The sequence below is a fragment of the Lissotriton helveticus genome, chromosome 10, assembly GCF_964261635.1.
Source record: "Lissotriton helveticus chromosome 10, aLisHel1.1, whole genome shotgun sequence".
NCBI lineage: Eukaryota > Metazoa > Chordata > Amphibia > Caudata > Salamandridae > Lissotriton > Lissotriton helveticus.
Window position 1 is genome coordinate 562,394,565 of NC_136071.1, and position 18,091 is coordinate 562,412,655.

Below are 18,091 nucleotides of genomic sequence, written 5' to 3' on the forward strand. Positions count from 1 at the left end.
GTAAAAATTACTATTCCCACTCCAGTGAGTGCAACAGTAGGGAAAGCGATGGATAGCGTAGGGGTAAAAATTACTATTCCAACTCCAAAGAGTGCAACAGTAGGGAAAGCGTTGGATAGCGTAGGGGTAAAAATTACTATTCCCACTCCACTGGGTGCAACAGTAGGGAAAGCGTTGGATAGCGTAGGGGTAACAATTACTATTCCAACTCCAAAGAGTGCAACAGTAGGGAAAACGTTGGATAGCGTAGGGATAAAAACTTACTATTCCCACTCCAAAGAGTGCAACAGTAGGGAAAACGTTGGATAGCGTAGGGATAAAAACGTACTATTCCCACTCCAAAGAGTGCAACAGTAGGGAAAGCGTTGGATAGCGTAGGGGTAAAAATTACTATTCCCACTCCAGTGGGTGCAACAGTAGGGAAAGCATTGGATAGCGTAGAGTTTAAAATTACTATTCCCACTCCAAAGAGTGCAACAGTAGGGAAAGCATTGGATAGCGTAGGGGTTAAAATTACTATTCCCACTCCAAAGAGTGCAACAGTAGGGAAAGCGTTGGATAGCGTAGGGGTTAAAATTACTATTCCCACTCCAGAGAGTGCAACAGTAGGGAAAGTAAATACTTCATATATTATTGAAAAAAATATAAATGAATATCTATAAAAAATTAATTAAAAGTAATTACCAATGTATTATAATATAATAATTAATCAATTAAAATTACAAATTACAATTAATTATTACTATTAGTTACCTATTCAAATTAATTACAAATTAACAAATAATTAATTAACAATTAAAAATTAATTAACAATTAATTCAAATTAAATACAAATAAATAAATTGAATCATTTAATTAATTATGAATACATTACTTCCCACCCTATTCCCCTATAAACTCACAACCTGCTACAGAAAATAAATTAGTAAAATTAACATAATTAGCAATTAATCAATTAAATAAAATTAATTGGCAATTAAAATGTACTTAATTACCCATAAAAAATTAACTAACAATTCTAAAAAAAAACAATACATATTTTTACATATTTAGTTAATTAAAAATAAATTACTTCCCACCAAATTCCCCTATAAACCCACAACCCGCTACAGAAAATATATTAGTAAAATTAACATAATTAGCAATTAATCAATTAATTAAATATAATTGCCAATTAAAATTTAATTAATTAACATAATTAGCAATTAATCAATTAATTAAAATTAATTGCCAATTAAAATTGAATTAATTACCAAATATAAATTAATTAACAATCAATTAAAAATGAATACCAATATATACATTTACATATTTAATTAATTATAATTAAATTACTTTTCACCCTATTCCCCTATAAACCCACAACCCGCTACAGAATTAAATTACGCAAAATTAAAAAAACTAAATTCATTAATTAAAATTAATTATAACATAAATACACACTTTTCACACATATAATAACATAATAAACACTATAAAAAATTCGATATTATTAAAAATTTGATACTTTTAATAACCTATATTATATACTTTGATATTTTAACTTTCTATATTTTTAACACTCGATATTACATTACTTACCTCAAAAACTATATTTTTGATGTCTATATTCTGTCCATTCGATATTTTGTCCATTCTATATTTTTAACTCGATATTATGTCCATTCAATATTTTTTACTCAATATTTTGACTGTTTACCGTTCCCAGCATCTCCAAAGTCATCACGAGTGCTTTGTTCCTGAGGGAACTAACCTCATTGTCTTTGGTGGCCCTGGAGCGCTGCATGGTGTGTCTACATCAGGCCACAAGTGCTTAGTTTGTGGGGCAGGGGAAGTATGACACATATGGCCAAACGAGTATCCGGGCTGCCGGTGATGTGTGGGCTTGTTGGTAAGTCAGGCCAGGACAGTGGACGAAGAGTGGTGGTGTGCGACACTGATCCTTCTCAGATATGGGAAGGCACAATGGAAGCTGTCTCTGGGTATTGTTTCCCTTTAGCGGTAAACCATGTTTCCAACCCAGGAATTGTCAGACCAGCTTTGCAAGGAATGCCCATAATGCAGCGTATCCACACCCCTCTCAGTCTCTGCCAGAAGGGTTGATGCCAGGTTAGTGTCAGCTGGCTAGTGTCCTCTGCTGAAGCAGCCACACTGCTTTCCTAGCTCACAGTCCACCACAGGGCTCAGCATCAGGGAGCTGGAAAAGCTACAGGCAAGTTCCCCCTGTGGGCTGTCATATCAGCCACACTTCGGGTGCTTACCAGCTTTGCATCAGTTGTGAGGACCTCAGACTCCAGCCATAACCAGGTAGCAGGACTACAGTAATCAGGCACCCCCCACTTAAGTAATTGCTCTCCGGGGTCAATCGAGCAAGGCCAAACGAGTAGGAGGGAATGTTCAGAGGGAGGAGGCCGGCCATCCCCTCCGTTAGCCACCCACTCCCTAAAACATGGTTGAGCCCACCCTGAACTTTAGGAGTCAGGGTGAACCTGATGATGAAGCATGACACCAATAGGGTATGTGAGGGTTAAATAACAAAAGGAATTGCTTCCATTCCGCATCTTGCGGCATACGCCACGTAAGGAGTTGAATAGGTCTATGAGCCACATTGAGGTTTGCATACATTATTGTGAGAATAGATTAACTCGGGAGGAGGTATCCTCACACTTACCTCTCTTACCCGTTCTCGTGGACAGTGGAGGGCCCTCCTCTGCCACCTGTGGGTTACAGTCAATCGAGCAAGGCCAAACGAGTAGGAGGTAATGTTCAGAGGGAGGAGGCCGGCCATCCCCTCCGTTAGCCACCAACTCAGGGAGCGACGCCTCAGTGTGCCAGAGCAGAGGCTGTCAAGCTCACTTGTGGGATGGCAGCTCTCTACATCGCAGGCCCACAGCATGGGCTGGTGCTGTCATCCTGTGTCTGTATGGCAGGCGCACAAATCAGAGCTGTATCGCTTAGCCAAGTTTTGGTTGTCTCAGGAGGCACAACACAGCGAACCCTCCTCACCGGAGGCCATTCCCCACCTCAGTCCTCCACCACTGTCCCACATAGGGTGGAGTGCCCCAGTCATATCGGCTGCCACTCGTCCCAGACACTAGGCCCTCACTCCAGGAGGAGCACCACTGGATCCCAGCACTCACCTCTTAGTCTCTTCATGGGGCACCTCAAGATGGCTGGTCCGCAGTCATTTTTTGCGGCTTCAGTGGGCGCCTCCACATCAGGGGCAGGCGAGCGCTGGCAGACTCTGGGGCTGTTCCACACTGATTCCCTGCTCAGGCAGTCTGTGCGACTCCCTCAGCTTCAGCTAGACCTTACTTCCCACCGCAGGGACCGCAGGAAATGGGAGAGAGTCCCACAAGATGGTGGCTCTGATCCTGGTAGGCCACGGCCACCAGACGGTGTCACAATTGCTGAGGCAGCTGTCAGGTGGAGAATAGTGTCCCTGCCAAACATAGGGGGAATCATCGTGTTGCTGCAAGTGCAGCTGCTAGGATGCTGCCCTGGTCCCGAAGACCTAGTCCCGAAGGGGCTTGGAGGACAGACAAGATATGTCTTAATACATTCCCCGCTAGGCCCCGCCCCAATCATGAGGATTTTTACCAAACAAAAGCTTCACATTCCCTTTCCCTCACTTTCAGTTTTCTTTAATTTTAGTGCAAATAAGTGAAGTAAAGGTGAATTTGTTAATTCACCTCCAAAAAAAGCATCCATTTGTTTGGGGAATGTACTACTATTGTCCTCATAGATCAGTCATTAATGTTAGTCTGAAAACAACATATTTCATTTGTCATAAAAACATCAGATGTCTGTCCTATGTCCGGGATAATCCCCATATAACAAGAATTCCCATGACTATTCCATGTACAGCCATAATATGCCTAAAAACTGCAGACTTCTAAAACCCATCTATGAAAAGACACACATGCTCAGATTGCACGGGAAGACATACATTCAAGTGCACAAAGGCACACTCTTGCAAATATATGAATGTTTGCATACCCACTTAACCATCTTCTGTGTATAAAGACATTCATGCTCAAATACGGTCTTCCCAGGAATTCTTAGCATACTAGTCTGGAGTCCCCATCACTTCTCGCCAGCTCCACTCCCTGTGCTACGTTTCTTAGTGGAGGAGGAGATTAATTCATCAGTACATTCACAAGTGGAGATGGTCACATCTGTGAGGAAGTAGAAGTTCCCCCCACGGAAGGAATGCGTGGAGACTGGGGGCGAGTACAGAAACTGTATTTACTTATGCTGTCACTATATAGGAGAGAGTGGTCCACTCCTCGCTGTGTACGCGGTAACAATGCTCGCCCCAGCATCACGTCCTATCTCAATGCCGTGCCCTGGGTCAAGTGACGCGGAGAGCTAGACTGTCAAACTGTAGGTGCGCCCACTGGAGTGGGGAGTCTATGTGGGGTGGAACAGAGCAAGATAGAGAGAAAGACAGAGAGAGAGAGATTCACAACTGAAAGTCACTGAGGTGTTTCGGCAGCTTCACTGCATGGCGCTTGCGGGTGTGTGTTCTAGTCCCTTGCTCCCTTCCTCCACGCGGTCTGTCTGACCTTGTGCCTTCTTCCTGATCTCTCCGAGAAGCATTATGTGTCTCGCCCGGAATGCCCCCTTCACCTACGTCCGTGCTGGACGGACACATCGTTGGTTGCCCAGGTGATTGTCCTTCCGTGCAGGCTAGTCCAGTGTCACTCACATGGTCTGCGGAGGGTGCGGCCGCTCCCCCTACACTGGGGCTTTCTTCCAGCTCACTGTCGCCTATGCCCCAATGCAGGATCTTGTTGCACTTGGCCATTCTGGATTGGGACCAGACCTTGCCGTCGCTCAATACGGCTGAGCGGGAGTATGCTTCTACCACCCGCAGGGGCTCACTGAATTTTCTGTCCCCTTTGAGTCCTGAGTGTCCTTTTTTGACTCGGACCCATTTGCCCTCTGCCAACGAGGTGTCAGGTACATTGTTTCTTTTGTCATAATGTGCTTTGTAGACGCTTTGTGCCTTCGCTATGTTGCTGTGGAAAATAGCCGGTGACCATTTGCTTTGGAATCTCATGGTCATCCAGGCTGTGTTGTCTCTGGTGAAGGGTTCTCTGCCTCTTAAGATCTTAAACGGGCAGTAGCCTGTCAAGGTGGGTGTGGTGTGATGCGGTATGCCCATACTGTGTTTCTGACTTCGGTCTCCCAGTTTTTCCCGGCGCTGATGGCTGCCTGGATCGAGCCCATGATCACCCGGTTAAAGCGTTCCACTTGGCCTTTACCTGCTGGGTGATAGACCGGGGTGTGCCTCGTCCGGATTCCGTTCCTCTTTTTTTTTTTATCTACAATTATATTTGGAGTTATTAAATCCTAGCCTTCAAGTCAGCTATCGGAGCCCAGATGCTTTTTCCCAGTTTTCTAGCTTTCCACCCCTTCTTCTCGTAGAGGCCTTTTTCCAGATTATATATGGCCAGAAGCCTTGAAACACATTGTTGGAATGTATGGGGGAATCGAGTCTTACCAAGCTGCGGCAACACAGATCCTGGCAATCGCCATAGTGACAAATCAAAACTCTCTGTGCGGTGTTACTACTCCCTCCCTGCAGGTGCCTAAGATCATTAATTCATTAGATAGATTTACTGTAATCTTTAATGATTGATCCAAAAAAGACTCTATAGCACCTTTCCATTGATCAAGCTTTGTGCAGGTTGCAAACATATGTATTGCGTCAGCCTCCAGGCTGCCACACCGTGAACAGCTGATTCCCGTTTGTCCTGGGCTATTTTCGCCGGAGTATAGTAGAGATTAAAAATCGTTTTAAAGTGTTGGGCTTGTAGGTTTGATACCTTCAAACCCGTACAGCCCATTTTGAGCGAGATTGCCAATTCATTACCTTCGATACCCTGCTTCTCCCTCCATTTCTCAGTATGTTTAGTAATATCATCATTCTGTTTTTGGTTTAACTCATCGTATAGCTGGGATATGGAGTAGCCTTCAAGATTTTGCAGGTTATCCATAACTACTTCTTTATCCAAACCCTTTACTCCCCCACTCTTTATACTTAAGGCCGAACGTATCTGTAGGTATTTAAAAAACTCCCTTTGTTCAAGTTTAAACCGAATTTGTGCCATTTCGAATGTTATTATGCCGTCAGGATCCATTAAATCACCAACAGTTTCAACTCCCATTCCATCCCAGTGCTTCATTATGTTATCATGAAATGACTCTGGGAGAGCTGGATTTCCGAAAAGGGGAGTAAAAATTCATTCTGCCTATTCCCAACATTTTTCTAACAGCAGACCAAACTGAGATTGCTGCTCCTAAAGTCTTAAATTTCACTTTCTTGTAGTAACTGGCCTCGTTAAACCTTAGAAGCCAGCTGCGTGCTTCACCTTTTAGAAGGAGCTCATATACTTCTGGCACGGTTTCATCCTCCCTCCAGTTATCGGTCGCAGTTCCCCCGAGCAACCCCTGTATATACTTTAATACAGTATATACTGGATTCCGTTCCTGTTGGTGAAGGCTGTCCATTTTGCAGACATGAACTGGGGTCCATTGTCGCTGGTGATAGATTTGGGGATGCCCTCCCTCAAGAAAATGTTGGTGAGGAAAGCGATGACGGCATCGGGGTCTACCGAGTCGCATATGTCGACCTCTGGCCACTTTGAATAGCGGTCCACGACGACAATGAGGTGTTTGGGTGTGCTCCAAGTGTCTAGGACTGGGCCTACGATGTCAATGAATAGGTCCTCCCAGGGGTTGTTGGGAGTTGAGAATTCGCCCATGGGGGCTTCAGAGTGACCAGGGTTTTGTCAGCTTTGGCGCAATGGGTGCAGTCCCTTACGAACCGTTCCACTTGGATGTCGATGGCGGGCCTTTTCGCTTTTACGATGCCCAGGTGGCCTTCATGGTTGATGTGCAGAATGCAGTCTTACAGCACCTTCGGGGGCACCACTTTGTCACCCCGTAGCAGGAATATGGAATTCTCGCCAATGGAGAGCTGTCGATGTGCCTTTTTTCCGGCCAGCCTCGCGTGACATACTCCTTGATCTGGGGGAGTTCTGTGTCCTGCGTGTATGCTTCTGCCCAGTCTTGGGCACTGATGGTGTGTTCATGATCTGACATGAAGGCGACGCTGTACTCTTCCCACTCCGATGATGTGACAGGATAATCCATGGCTGCTACTCTGCTCAAGAAGGCTGCCACTCTAGTCTGTGGACCCGGGATGTATTCCACATCATAGACAAAGTCCAACAGACGCAATGTCATTTTGGCGATGCGTGGCGTGGCTGTTACCTTGCCACTGGATGTAAGGACCTTGATTAGAGGCTTGTGGTCGGTACGGAGTGTAAATCTTGACCCCCACAGGTACTGTTGAAATTACTCCATCGCCCAGACGGCAGCTAGCATCTCCTTCTCAATTACGTTGTACTTTCCTTCACTGGGGGTGAGGTATTGCGACGCGAAGCCCACTGTGGTCTCTGTGCCATCGGAAGCCCTTTTTCACTGGCGTCCGTGGTGAGGATACTGGACGCAGTGCCCTCAAATCCTTGTAAGGGAACCACCTTGCAGATGTCTTGTTTGATGGCTAAGAACTTCGCTTCCATTTCCTCGGACCAGGTGAACTTGTTCTTTTCCTTGAGCAGATGGCGTAAGTTGTGCGTCTTCGTCGCAAAATTTTTGACGAACTTACTATAGAAATCTGCCAGCCCCAGGAATGAACGAACAGCGTCTTTGGAAGCTGACATGATGGCCTCCACGTTCGCTGATTTGGGGGTGATTTCTGTGTCGCTGATTTCATACTCCAAATAGGTGACTTCGCGGAGACCGAATTTGCATTTCTCTAATTGAGCCGTGAGGCCGGTGGCTGCGAGCGTGTGTAGAACGATGTGCATGATGTCATCGTGTTCAGCTCTGGATCTTCTCATGACAAGGATATTGCCTTGAAAGTAAAGGACACCGTGGATGCTCTAGAACAGCTTGTGCATTCATTTTTGGAAGACAGCCACCGCGGATGCGAGGCTGAAGGGTAGGCTTCTAAACCTGTAGCACCCGAAAGGTGTGATGAAGGATGTGAGTTTCCGGCATGGTGGGTGAAGTGATACCTGGTGGTTGGCGGCTTTGAGGTCGATGGTGGAGAACCACTTGATGCCTTTGGTCTGGGTGAGCAATTCATTAATTTTTGGCAACGAAAATTTTTCCACGATGATGTTCTTGTTGAGTTTGTGGAGATCAATGCAGAGGCGGATCTTCCCGCTTGGTTTGCGAGCTACCACCAAGAGCGTGAGCCATTTGTCGCATTCGATCGGTTCAATGATGCCAATATCCTCTAAGCGCTGCAGTTCTTGCTGTACCGCTTCTCGGCAGTTGAGCGGGATGTTCCTGACTTTCTGGACGACTGGTACCGCTCCATCGTTTAGGACGATCTTGTGGGAGAACTTGCACATCTTCCCTATCTGGTCGCTGAAGACAGTGGCAAACTCTGCTTGGAGTGAGGATGGCATGGATGTATCATCCGTCAGGAGCACTTGCGTGTCACCACCGAGGTTGAGCTGAATACCCAGAGCCCCCTGGTCCCCCCACCACAGGACCGATGGGCAATTTTGTGCCACGTACAACTCCGCTGTGGTGTGTCATCCTTTGATCTCGAACAGGAGCTGCCGGAAGCCCACCATGGGGATCTTTTCTCCTGTGTATGTTGGACGTCCATGGGGTGAAGGTGGTCGCCCACCACTTGGGCAAAATCTCGTTTCAAAATCTGTTTCTGGATGATGGTGTTGGGCGATCCCGAGTCCGCCACCATAACGATGTGGACGCCGCCTATGGAAATCTTGCAGGAGGGTTTTTTTGTTGGGACACCTCCTACGCCCAGGATGTAGTCCTCAATGCACAGGATGCTGTCTGAGTCGGTGAGCTCCACCCCCTTTTGGTCATCGGAGAGGTCCTGGACGTATTTGACTGCTGCGTTTCTGGGACTTTGCCGGCAGACCTTGCCGAAGTGTCCTGTGATGCCGCAGAAGGAGCACTTGACGTGGAACGCCGGGCACTTTTTGTCATTACCCATATGGGAGTGGCTGCCGCATCTGTAGCAGACTCCTTGTTTGCTCAGAGGAGCATGACCGGGACTTCTGCTCCTAGATGTAGATTGGCGGGGGGAGGTGGGGTCCGTTGCGGTTTTCGACGATGATACCTTACGGTCGGAGATCTTGCACATGGTGGCTTGTGGAGCCACGACTTTCTTGGCAGCCAGGGAGCAATGTTTTGATAACTCTGCTCGTTTTACTATCGTGATGATCTCTGGGAGGGGTGCTTCGCCGCTTACCCAGAGCTTTTCCTGGACACTTGTGTGGGTGGAGTGCATGATGATTTGATCCAGTATGAGGTCGTCGTGCAGAGTGCCAAACGTGCAGCTGATGGCCAGTTTCTTGAGGGCTGTCACGTAGTCCTCCACTGACTCTGCTTCCACCTGTTTCCGTTAGAAGAAGTTGTAACGGTCGAAGGCCGTGCATATCACGAGCTGAAAGTGGCTGTCTGGGTCTTTGAGGGCATGTTGGAAAACATCGTCATCGGTTGAGTCTCTGGTCTTTTTCACCATCTGGTCGTAAACGCGTAGACCCTCGTCCTAGATTATGTAGCAGGATCTTCTCCCGCCGCTTGCTGGAGAATTCCTCTTCACCTTTGTCTTCCAGCGCTGAGAGGTAATTCAAGAAGTACCCCTTCCAATCAGCCCATTTCATGGCCGGTTCCCTGGGCTTAGGTAGGAATGGCACAGGGTTGGTTAAGAAGAATGTCTGGCCACACATGGTGCATGTGACGAGGACAGCGGTGCCACTGTACGGTACCTGTGGAGCTCCAGGGGCTCCCACAGCTGGGAGGGTGGGTTCCTCTACATGGGTTGGGAGGGCACCACTACCAGGGTTGCGGGCGGCCTTGTGCTGGTAGTGGTCACAGCTGTAGGGCCCTGCGGTCCCTGGGGTCACCGGAGATCAGTCCAGACTACCTTAGCATAGAGAGACGGTATTGGTGGTGCGCGCCAATATGTGCGCTGATGTGGCTTCGTGCAGAGGGGAAATCCACGTGCTGGTAGGTCTGGGGGCAGTACCACTGAGTACGGCCACTCACAGTGGCTTTTGGCTCCCTTAATGCCCAGGTCTGGTGGTGGCTGCCTCCTCTTGCCATGGCTTATGGTTCCCTTATCAGCCAGGTCTGGTTGTGGCTGCCTGTAGCGCCCCCCACTGTGTGGGACAGTAACCGGCACCTTGTGAAATGGGGACCAGGGGTGGCTGCTGGTGGTTGCTTTGATGCCCTGGCCTGATGGTGGCTGCTGTAGTGCCCCCCTCTGCGTGGGACAGTAGCTGTCTCCTTGAGGAATGTGGCCAGGAGGTGATTGCTCTCCTGCGCTGGCAGCTCTTGTGTGTAGGCTGCTCTTGTGGGCTGGAGGCACGGGAATGCCTTGAGACAGTGCGATGCACCGACGAGTGCCGAGGTGCGCGCCGAGATTGGGCAGTGAAGGTCGTGCTACGCGCCCAATGCACACAGAAGCTCCCTGGTGAAGTGTTTCACCATGGTGGAGTGCCACTTGGAGTGGGAGCACAGGGAGCCCTGAAGCAGTACTCTGCCCCGCCTGGTGACGAGCGCCGGCTTTCCCCTACCTTGCCGCGGTCGGGTGGTGCTCCGGCTCTTTCAGCCTCGTTGCCACTGTGGGGAGGTAGAAGTTCCCCCCACGGAAAGCATGCACGGAGACTGGGGGCGGGAACAGATAACTTTATTTACTTATGCTGTCACTATATAGGGAAGAGTGGCCCACTCCTCGCTGTGTACGTGGTAACAATGCTTGCCCCCACGTCACGCCCTATCGCAATACCGTGCCCTGTGTCACATGACGCAGGGAGCTGGACCACCACACTACAACATCTTTCTTGATCCATCCGCAGTTTAACTGCTGTCCATTTGATTGCTGTGCTCTGTAGATATTTGGCCAATATTTAAAAGAGTGTTAGACCTGCAAACTGTGACAAGTGTTTTTCCAGAGCCCAGGGGCTAAAACATAGCTCCACAAGCAATGGCAAAATTGGCAAATGGGCAAAACCAGAGTAGACTCATAACACACATTAGTACAGTGTGAGTTAAACAAGATATGCAGGCTTATTCTAAATTCAGACTGGGCATTATCAAATCCATGAAACATCACTACTACCTCCTCTTTTATTTTGTTATTGTAGAAGTAACTTTCACTCCTCGAATGAAAATACAGTCCACACATTCTATGACATTGATTCATATCCTGTGTCCACCCTCCATGTGGATCGGGTGTTATTATGAAGTGATGGAGGAGGGCCACGTCTAGATTTATGTAGGCCTGAGGAGGGCAGTTTTTGTTCGCTATGCTTTTATTTTTTCTCGCTCTTTTTTTAGGTTTAAATTAATTCTTGTGTCCAAAGTGGACTCATTTAATATTCTCTCGATCAGGAAGGAATATAACTCTTCTATTCAGAACATCACGTTGTCGTGTTTTTTTTTCTTACCTGTTTAGCACTCTGTAGTGGCCTACATTTGATGGATTAGTTCTGTCACTCTACATTTTCATGTGTCAGTTCAGATGTATTGGCTGTCATGTATGTGAACCCACCTTATCCACCAATGTGTGCATCTGTTTTATAGGTGTCAACACATCCTCATCTGTTCTGTGCATGGAATATTCCCTTGCCAGCCAGGGACATAACCTGCATGTTCATAGCCTGCATTCAGAAGTGCATATGTGTTTCATTAATATTTTCAGGTTGTATAAAGTGGTATTGGTTGGCAATATGCTCAACACTGAGGGATTAGGGGAATTGCTATTGGCATGTGTCAATTTGTACTGGAGAAAAAGGGTTTGATTATAACATTTCAAACTTGTCTTGTTGCATCAAAGAAGAGAAATCTTAAGTATTTTCTGACAGTTACTAAGTTCCTATAGTTATTTAGCTGGGCTAAAAAATTACACATGGTTCTCCTTTTGTGTGCAACTGCCATACAATCTTAGAATTATACTCTGAGACAAACCTCCTTCCTATAAATGTCATTTATTGTGTTTAGGAGCATAAGCACAACTTGCGTTATCCATGTGTGTTCAAAGAACACTTATTATTAAGGTGCCTCCATCACAATGACAGATGTCACATTTCGAAGGTGCATTAGAGAGAAGTTACTAAGAGGAATATCACTGTGGTTATGTGCAACTGTGCTTGTGCGGTCACACTAACAATCATTCGGAGAGCTGTGAAAAAATTCAACAAAAGAGTTTAGGTCTCTGTGGGAAGATCCTGAAATGATTGAACTACTGAAAGACTTAGAACACAAGTCAGTGATTACAAGGCAATATCTCTACTTGGTGTATCTAGTAGTTTGATAGACACCCACAGCTAAGATGGCCATCTCATGAGGGATTTAATACTTTACTACCCCTTTCTAAAACCATAATTTACTGCATCCCACAAGCTTAGTGCTAATCTGACCTTGCTATTCACGATTAAAGTTCTTGGTACCCAGATTTATAGGGAATACAACGATATCAACACGGACTAGGCCACAATCCCCATGAGATATCTCTAGAAGCGGCTGTTACTGAACGAGGGTGGTAGGGTGGGGGTAGGGGCAGGGGGATGGAACAAAATAAAAAGGACTTACCTGAAATGGACGGATGGCTGCCTCTCCTCCGTCCTCTTCATCTTCCGGTCTCCAGTCCAGGCCGGCAGGAAGAGCCCGGGCACACAGGCTCTCCTGAGTCAATCACAATGCAGCGTTGTGATTGGTGTGAGTGCAGTGGTTTGGTGCTCAGACGGGAACAGGGAGGCTTTGCATGTTCCTCACCAGGCTGTGTAATGCAGCCTGGTGAGGAAGATGTAAAGTTCTCATGACTGCTTGCCCAGTCCGCTTGGACTGGCCAAGCAGCCATGTGCACTTAGGGAATTCAAACCACTCCTCCCCCTGCGCTGCCCAGCCCCGTCCCGCAAGCCACTGACTTCTATAGGAAAAGTACTATGATAGTGATATGTTGTTATCATTGTATTTTTCCCTTTTGAGCAGTGGAGCTGTGCTTCTTTGCCTTGCGGAGGAGCCACCACTGGATATCTCTCAGTAAACCACACTCACACATTTGAGTCTTGTGGTAGTGTCTCAATTGCTCAAAATCTTGGCAAGCCCCACTCTTTGACCTATAGTTTGACAACTATAATTCCTCACTGTCGACTAAGGATTTAGCAGGCATCTTGGCTAAATGCTGTGCTCAGATTTTAGGTCTACGTTTTTCATAAAATATCAAAGTTGACCTCTCTGTAAAATATTCACTCGTCCCTACAATACTGGCAAACTAATGTACTATGATCAGTTCCCCAGGCCAACCAAAATACTGTCAACTGTAGATGTTTCACAACTTCACCTCTTTCTTAAAGAAAACAAACGGCATCCTTCACATGGGTCAGTCAGGATTTGTGACTGGATATTGGATTGAAACTTTGCTTACTACTGTCTGAGATCAGGCCTAGCACCTTTATCTTCAAAGACTGTATTAACATCTACTGTATCATTGTATAATTGCCCTGCATTTTCATAGTCTTGTTTTGTGTGTGGAAAATATTAACATTCACATTCACCACAGGTCTCCATTTTGTTAACCATGCATCAACAAATATCAAAAAGATGTAACTGTTGGACAGGGGTTGTAAATAGATTTGCATGTTGTGTTTTTATCAAACCTAGCATGATATTCTGTATAGGTACCACTTGGCAACATTAAAATGATTAAATCCCTGCCCAAATGCACCACACAAGATTACATTTGGAAAGTGGAGGATGCATGAATTCTCAAACCCTAAATTGTCTGTTTTGATGCTGATGTGTATCCTGGCACACTTGCGGTACAACATGGACACTGACTGCTTGTCATTTCACAAAACCGTATCACGCTGGGACACTCTTGGTGAGTAGCTGTCACTTTAGAAATGTGTAATTCAATTCAATTCCCTTCAATTCAAAACTGGATTGCCTACCTAAGTGCTTTAGGTGCACCCATAGTAGTGTTAGAGTGAGCTGCAAAAATATTAGCTAGTTGAAATGTAATTCTGTGAAGTGATATATTCATTAACCTAGTTTCCTTGAGTACCCTGATAATTCCAGCTAAATCATTGTAATAATGTCCAAAGAAAACAAAGACAAATCAGCATGACGTTGTACAGAAAGAGCATTGCAAAGTATGAGGTTACATTAAACTAAGATGATATTAGGTATCAAGCTAGGATCACAGTTTTAAAGACATCTTGATGGTGTGACAGAAACCACCATAAATAAATCAAATGAGGGCAATCATAAAATTAAAAAATAGATATATAGGAAAAAAGCCTCCATGATAACATTGCACTTCAGTTTTTAATTTCTAATCAGCATCAAACTGCAAATACCTAACATCTTCAACAGTATACCTTCCAGTTGTGTCATTTCCACTCAAAATCACATATGCCACAAGTTGTTCAACACACTGACTTCTATGAGTGTGTCTAAATATTTTTTTTTCAATAAAATGTCCTGATATGTACTATTAAATTTAGACCCGGAGGTATGTAAAATCTGTATAATAACTTGGTGTAAACAGCATAAGAGTGTTCAGTTTAGAGGACACAAATTGAAGCAAATAAAAGATAAATGGGTAAAATGACATCAATTAAGGAAATGTGGCAAACCTCAAAATAGAAATTAATGAGACACAATGTTATATAATGATTAAGAGGTATCATTAATCAATTGTATACATTCACATATTAATTCGAGAATTTATGTAAACATGCCCCTTTTCTATTAGGCACAAATATGAAAATATGAAATTTCAGGAGTTGGCTTTGCAAGAATAGGGGGCTGGACAACATTTAAGAATCAATTTGTGATATTCACTATTACTGCCATCTGAAGTCCAGAGCAGGAAAATGTTAAAAATTACTTGCATACTCATATTGTAGATGTCATTTTTACCTATAATGTTGCCACATTCAATCAATCTTGTCATTCTGTTATATATAGTTTGGTGTGTGTTACACTATTTTGAATTAGCAAATTATTGACAAAACAATGTGTACATGTTATGATTTATTTAAAAGACGTGGAATGCTAAAAGAAGAGTCCGTATTATGGCCAGTAACATTCTACAACTCAATCAGAAAAATGTTTTTATGTACAGGCTTATACTGTAATGTTTAACTAAATAATTGTTTGACTGATATCAGGCTGTATGTTGCAAAATAAAATGACCAAGTATCAATCTGCAACAATATTGAGTGCAGACTATTGACAAGTACCGAATGATCAAGCAAATTATTTAGAGCTAAGTTCACATTTACTATTCTTCATTCCACATCCTCCCATGTCAAATATATGCATTTCATCAAGGTACGTGAATGTGGAATGGGCCAGAAAGACCAAAAAAACTGCTCACAAAAGTGGTTGAAAATCGTGCACCTGTTTTGTGCAACCAGTCTTTAATTTTGCAATGCAACCTATGCACAGAGGGTCACAAAATATTGATTCATTTATCTTTTCAAAACACTTCTCTTGATGCATAGAGCGCTTCATTTGTCGTGGCCTGGCTACTTGTCCTCCAGGATTTTCCACTATAACCCTCAGCGAAACCTGCATTCTACAAATTACTTCCTGGCCACGGTACCAAGGGTCCATTTCGCTAAAGCTGGAGGGCGGTCCTTCTCTTTCTGGAGCCAATGGACTAAAACAAACTCCCCTTAAAACTTCGCTAAATGGAAAATGAAGGATCTCTTAGGAAAAAGCTCAAAACCTAGCTTTTTGCTGAGTATACTCATCAATACTCGTTTCTTTCCTTTCCTTTACACACCACACAGCACCGGGACACTCTTTGAGTAGCAGTGTGCTTAACAAATCCCTATTCTTCATCATAATCATCCACGTCATTAGGCAGACCTTCCTAATAAATATTAATTGGGCATTTCACTTTTGCATTAGTCTGTGATTGACTTCAAACACAAGCATGGTTGACTCCCACATACAGCAGACTGTCATCAATGTATTTGCAATCCCAAACCATGGTTTTTAAAAGAAGCCTATATACCAAGGAACCATTGCTGCTTTTAAAGAAGCATCCAGTTTCGGAATACATCAAGGGAAGCAAGCAGTGGCCCCTTGGGGGTCATCCTGCACAATTTCCTTTGTTAATCAGCTACCACCTCCTTTGAGGAGTCAGCAACTTTTCAGTAGTTTCTGATGACGACTTTGGTTGCAACCCATTGTTATATATCACTCTGAAACGCAATTAGGAAGGGTCTGCTCCTTCATGCCGCTCCCTAGTTGTGATTATGAATGGGTTGGTAAATCCATTTTGCAAGTTGGAAAAGCTTTTCTGAGACTCTATTAGACAATCTCCTACAGTACATCATAAACTACATAGTAAAAAGTCATCTTGCAGTCGCAGATCACACAATTTTACAAATCACATGGCTTGTGACCACTAATGGCTTTGTCAGCTGATCCTAAGCGTGGTAAATCTGTGCTAACCTAGATATTGTTGCAAGTTGATATTAAATACTCAGCATTTGGGTTGTGCTCCCATATATTGCTGGTTAAGTGTACAGAAATGACTAAATTCATTAATTGGTTTATCAATAATTAGGTGGTTTGCATGCACTGGAACTAGTATATAATGTAGCATCTCCGGATTTCTTGTACTCCATAAGGAATCAGACACATTCCTCCATGGCCCAAGATATGGTTGAACTATCTTACTGGCTTGTACCATTTTGATGACATGCAGTTTCTCAACATTTCACTGCTGACAGTTATTTTTGCACTAACTATTAGAATTGTTGTTGTGCGGTGACTGGTTAATGACCTGTGTTTTTGTTTCTTTTCTGTCTCCATTTTGCTACAGAACCTTTTAGTGCTTCTGTCTGGGTGATGATGTTTGTGATGCTTCTCATTGTGTCCGCCATGGCTGTGTTTATATTTGAGTACTTTAGTCCTGTAGGATATAACAGGAACTTAGCACAGGGCAAAGGTAAGCACAATCTTTTACCAACATAAAGGGATAATTAGCTTTATTCCTGCCTTTCCGTACTCATTGCCTATAAAATTAAAAGTGTGCAAAATATGTTCTATAAGTGTAAATGTTATGATTTTGCAACTGTGTATGCATTTCTGTGCTAAGTAGTACGGTGGATGAAAATAGAAAGAAAATGCACAAACATATTCTTCTACCATTAAATGTTGCTGGTGAATTTGCAAATTTTCCAAGATACTTTATAAAATGTAAACATGTGAATTATTACTTTTAAAGATGTGACTCTTAACCCCTTCTTTCTATGTTATGAATAATAAGCTGTTTCTATCAAAAATGAAAGAGGGAGAAAGAAAACACCAAGTTTGTTTTAGTAGATGGTGTTATTCCTTGCGTTGTCCCTCCCTTAGGCAAGATTGTATACAGAGTACATATGTTTATTTAGAAATATTTCATATTCATCAAGACAAAAAAAATATTTGGACGCTTCCCTGTAGAGTCGTATTACAAGTCCTTGTCTGCAGGATTGATTGTGCCGATCCTTGTAGCCAGAATGGGCAGAGAGGTATATTAGTAACATATATTATGTTGCAAGTGAATGACTTGAGAGCCAGGGATCCCGGTTCGAGACTCGATGGTGCAACATCATGTGATTCTGGGCAAATCACTTAGTCCCTTGGGGTGATAAGTTGTGCTATATAAATGTAATGGTCGGAAAAGCAGAAGGAGTGAAAATATAGTCCACCAAAGCGGATGTTAACAGTATTTCGGCTACAGGAAACTGATAAGAGAAGCAGACAAGGAACAATCATTGGTAAATGCTACTGCCAATAGAAATGGAAGAAAAATACATGGCAAGCATAGGAACCAATAAAAAGCCAGGACAGCAAGGGGGCAGGATGTAAGCCCCTTTTGAGATTTATGTTAAAAACAATAGATTTTACAGCACAAGTGAAACCAATAAAGGAATTATGTGTGACCTACTACACTTGAGCTATTCAACTGACATGAGGGTAACATCTTTAGAGATTGATACAGATACTTGCATATTTA

At 44.1% G+C, this 18,091-nt stretch overlaps 1 protein-coding gene across 1 annotated transcript in view; it reads left to right on the forward strand.

The window, feature by feature from the left end:
• The window catches only part of GRIN2A (glutamate ionotropic receptor NMDA type subunit 2A), a 1,523,775-nt gene that overhangs the window by 1,144,783 nt on the left and 360,901 nt on the right, over nt 1-18,091 (forward strand). Inside the window, exon 7 of the mRNA XM_078663104.1 lies at nt 16,913-17,038. Coding sequence (XP_078519230.1) covers nt 16,913-17,038 — 126 coding nt within the window. The remainder of the gene's footprint in view (nt 1-16,912; nt 17,039-18,091) is intronic.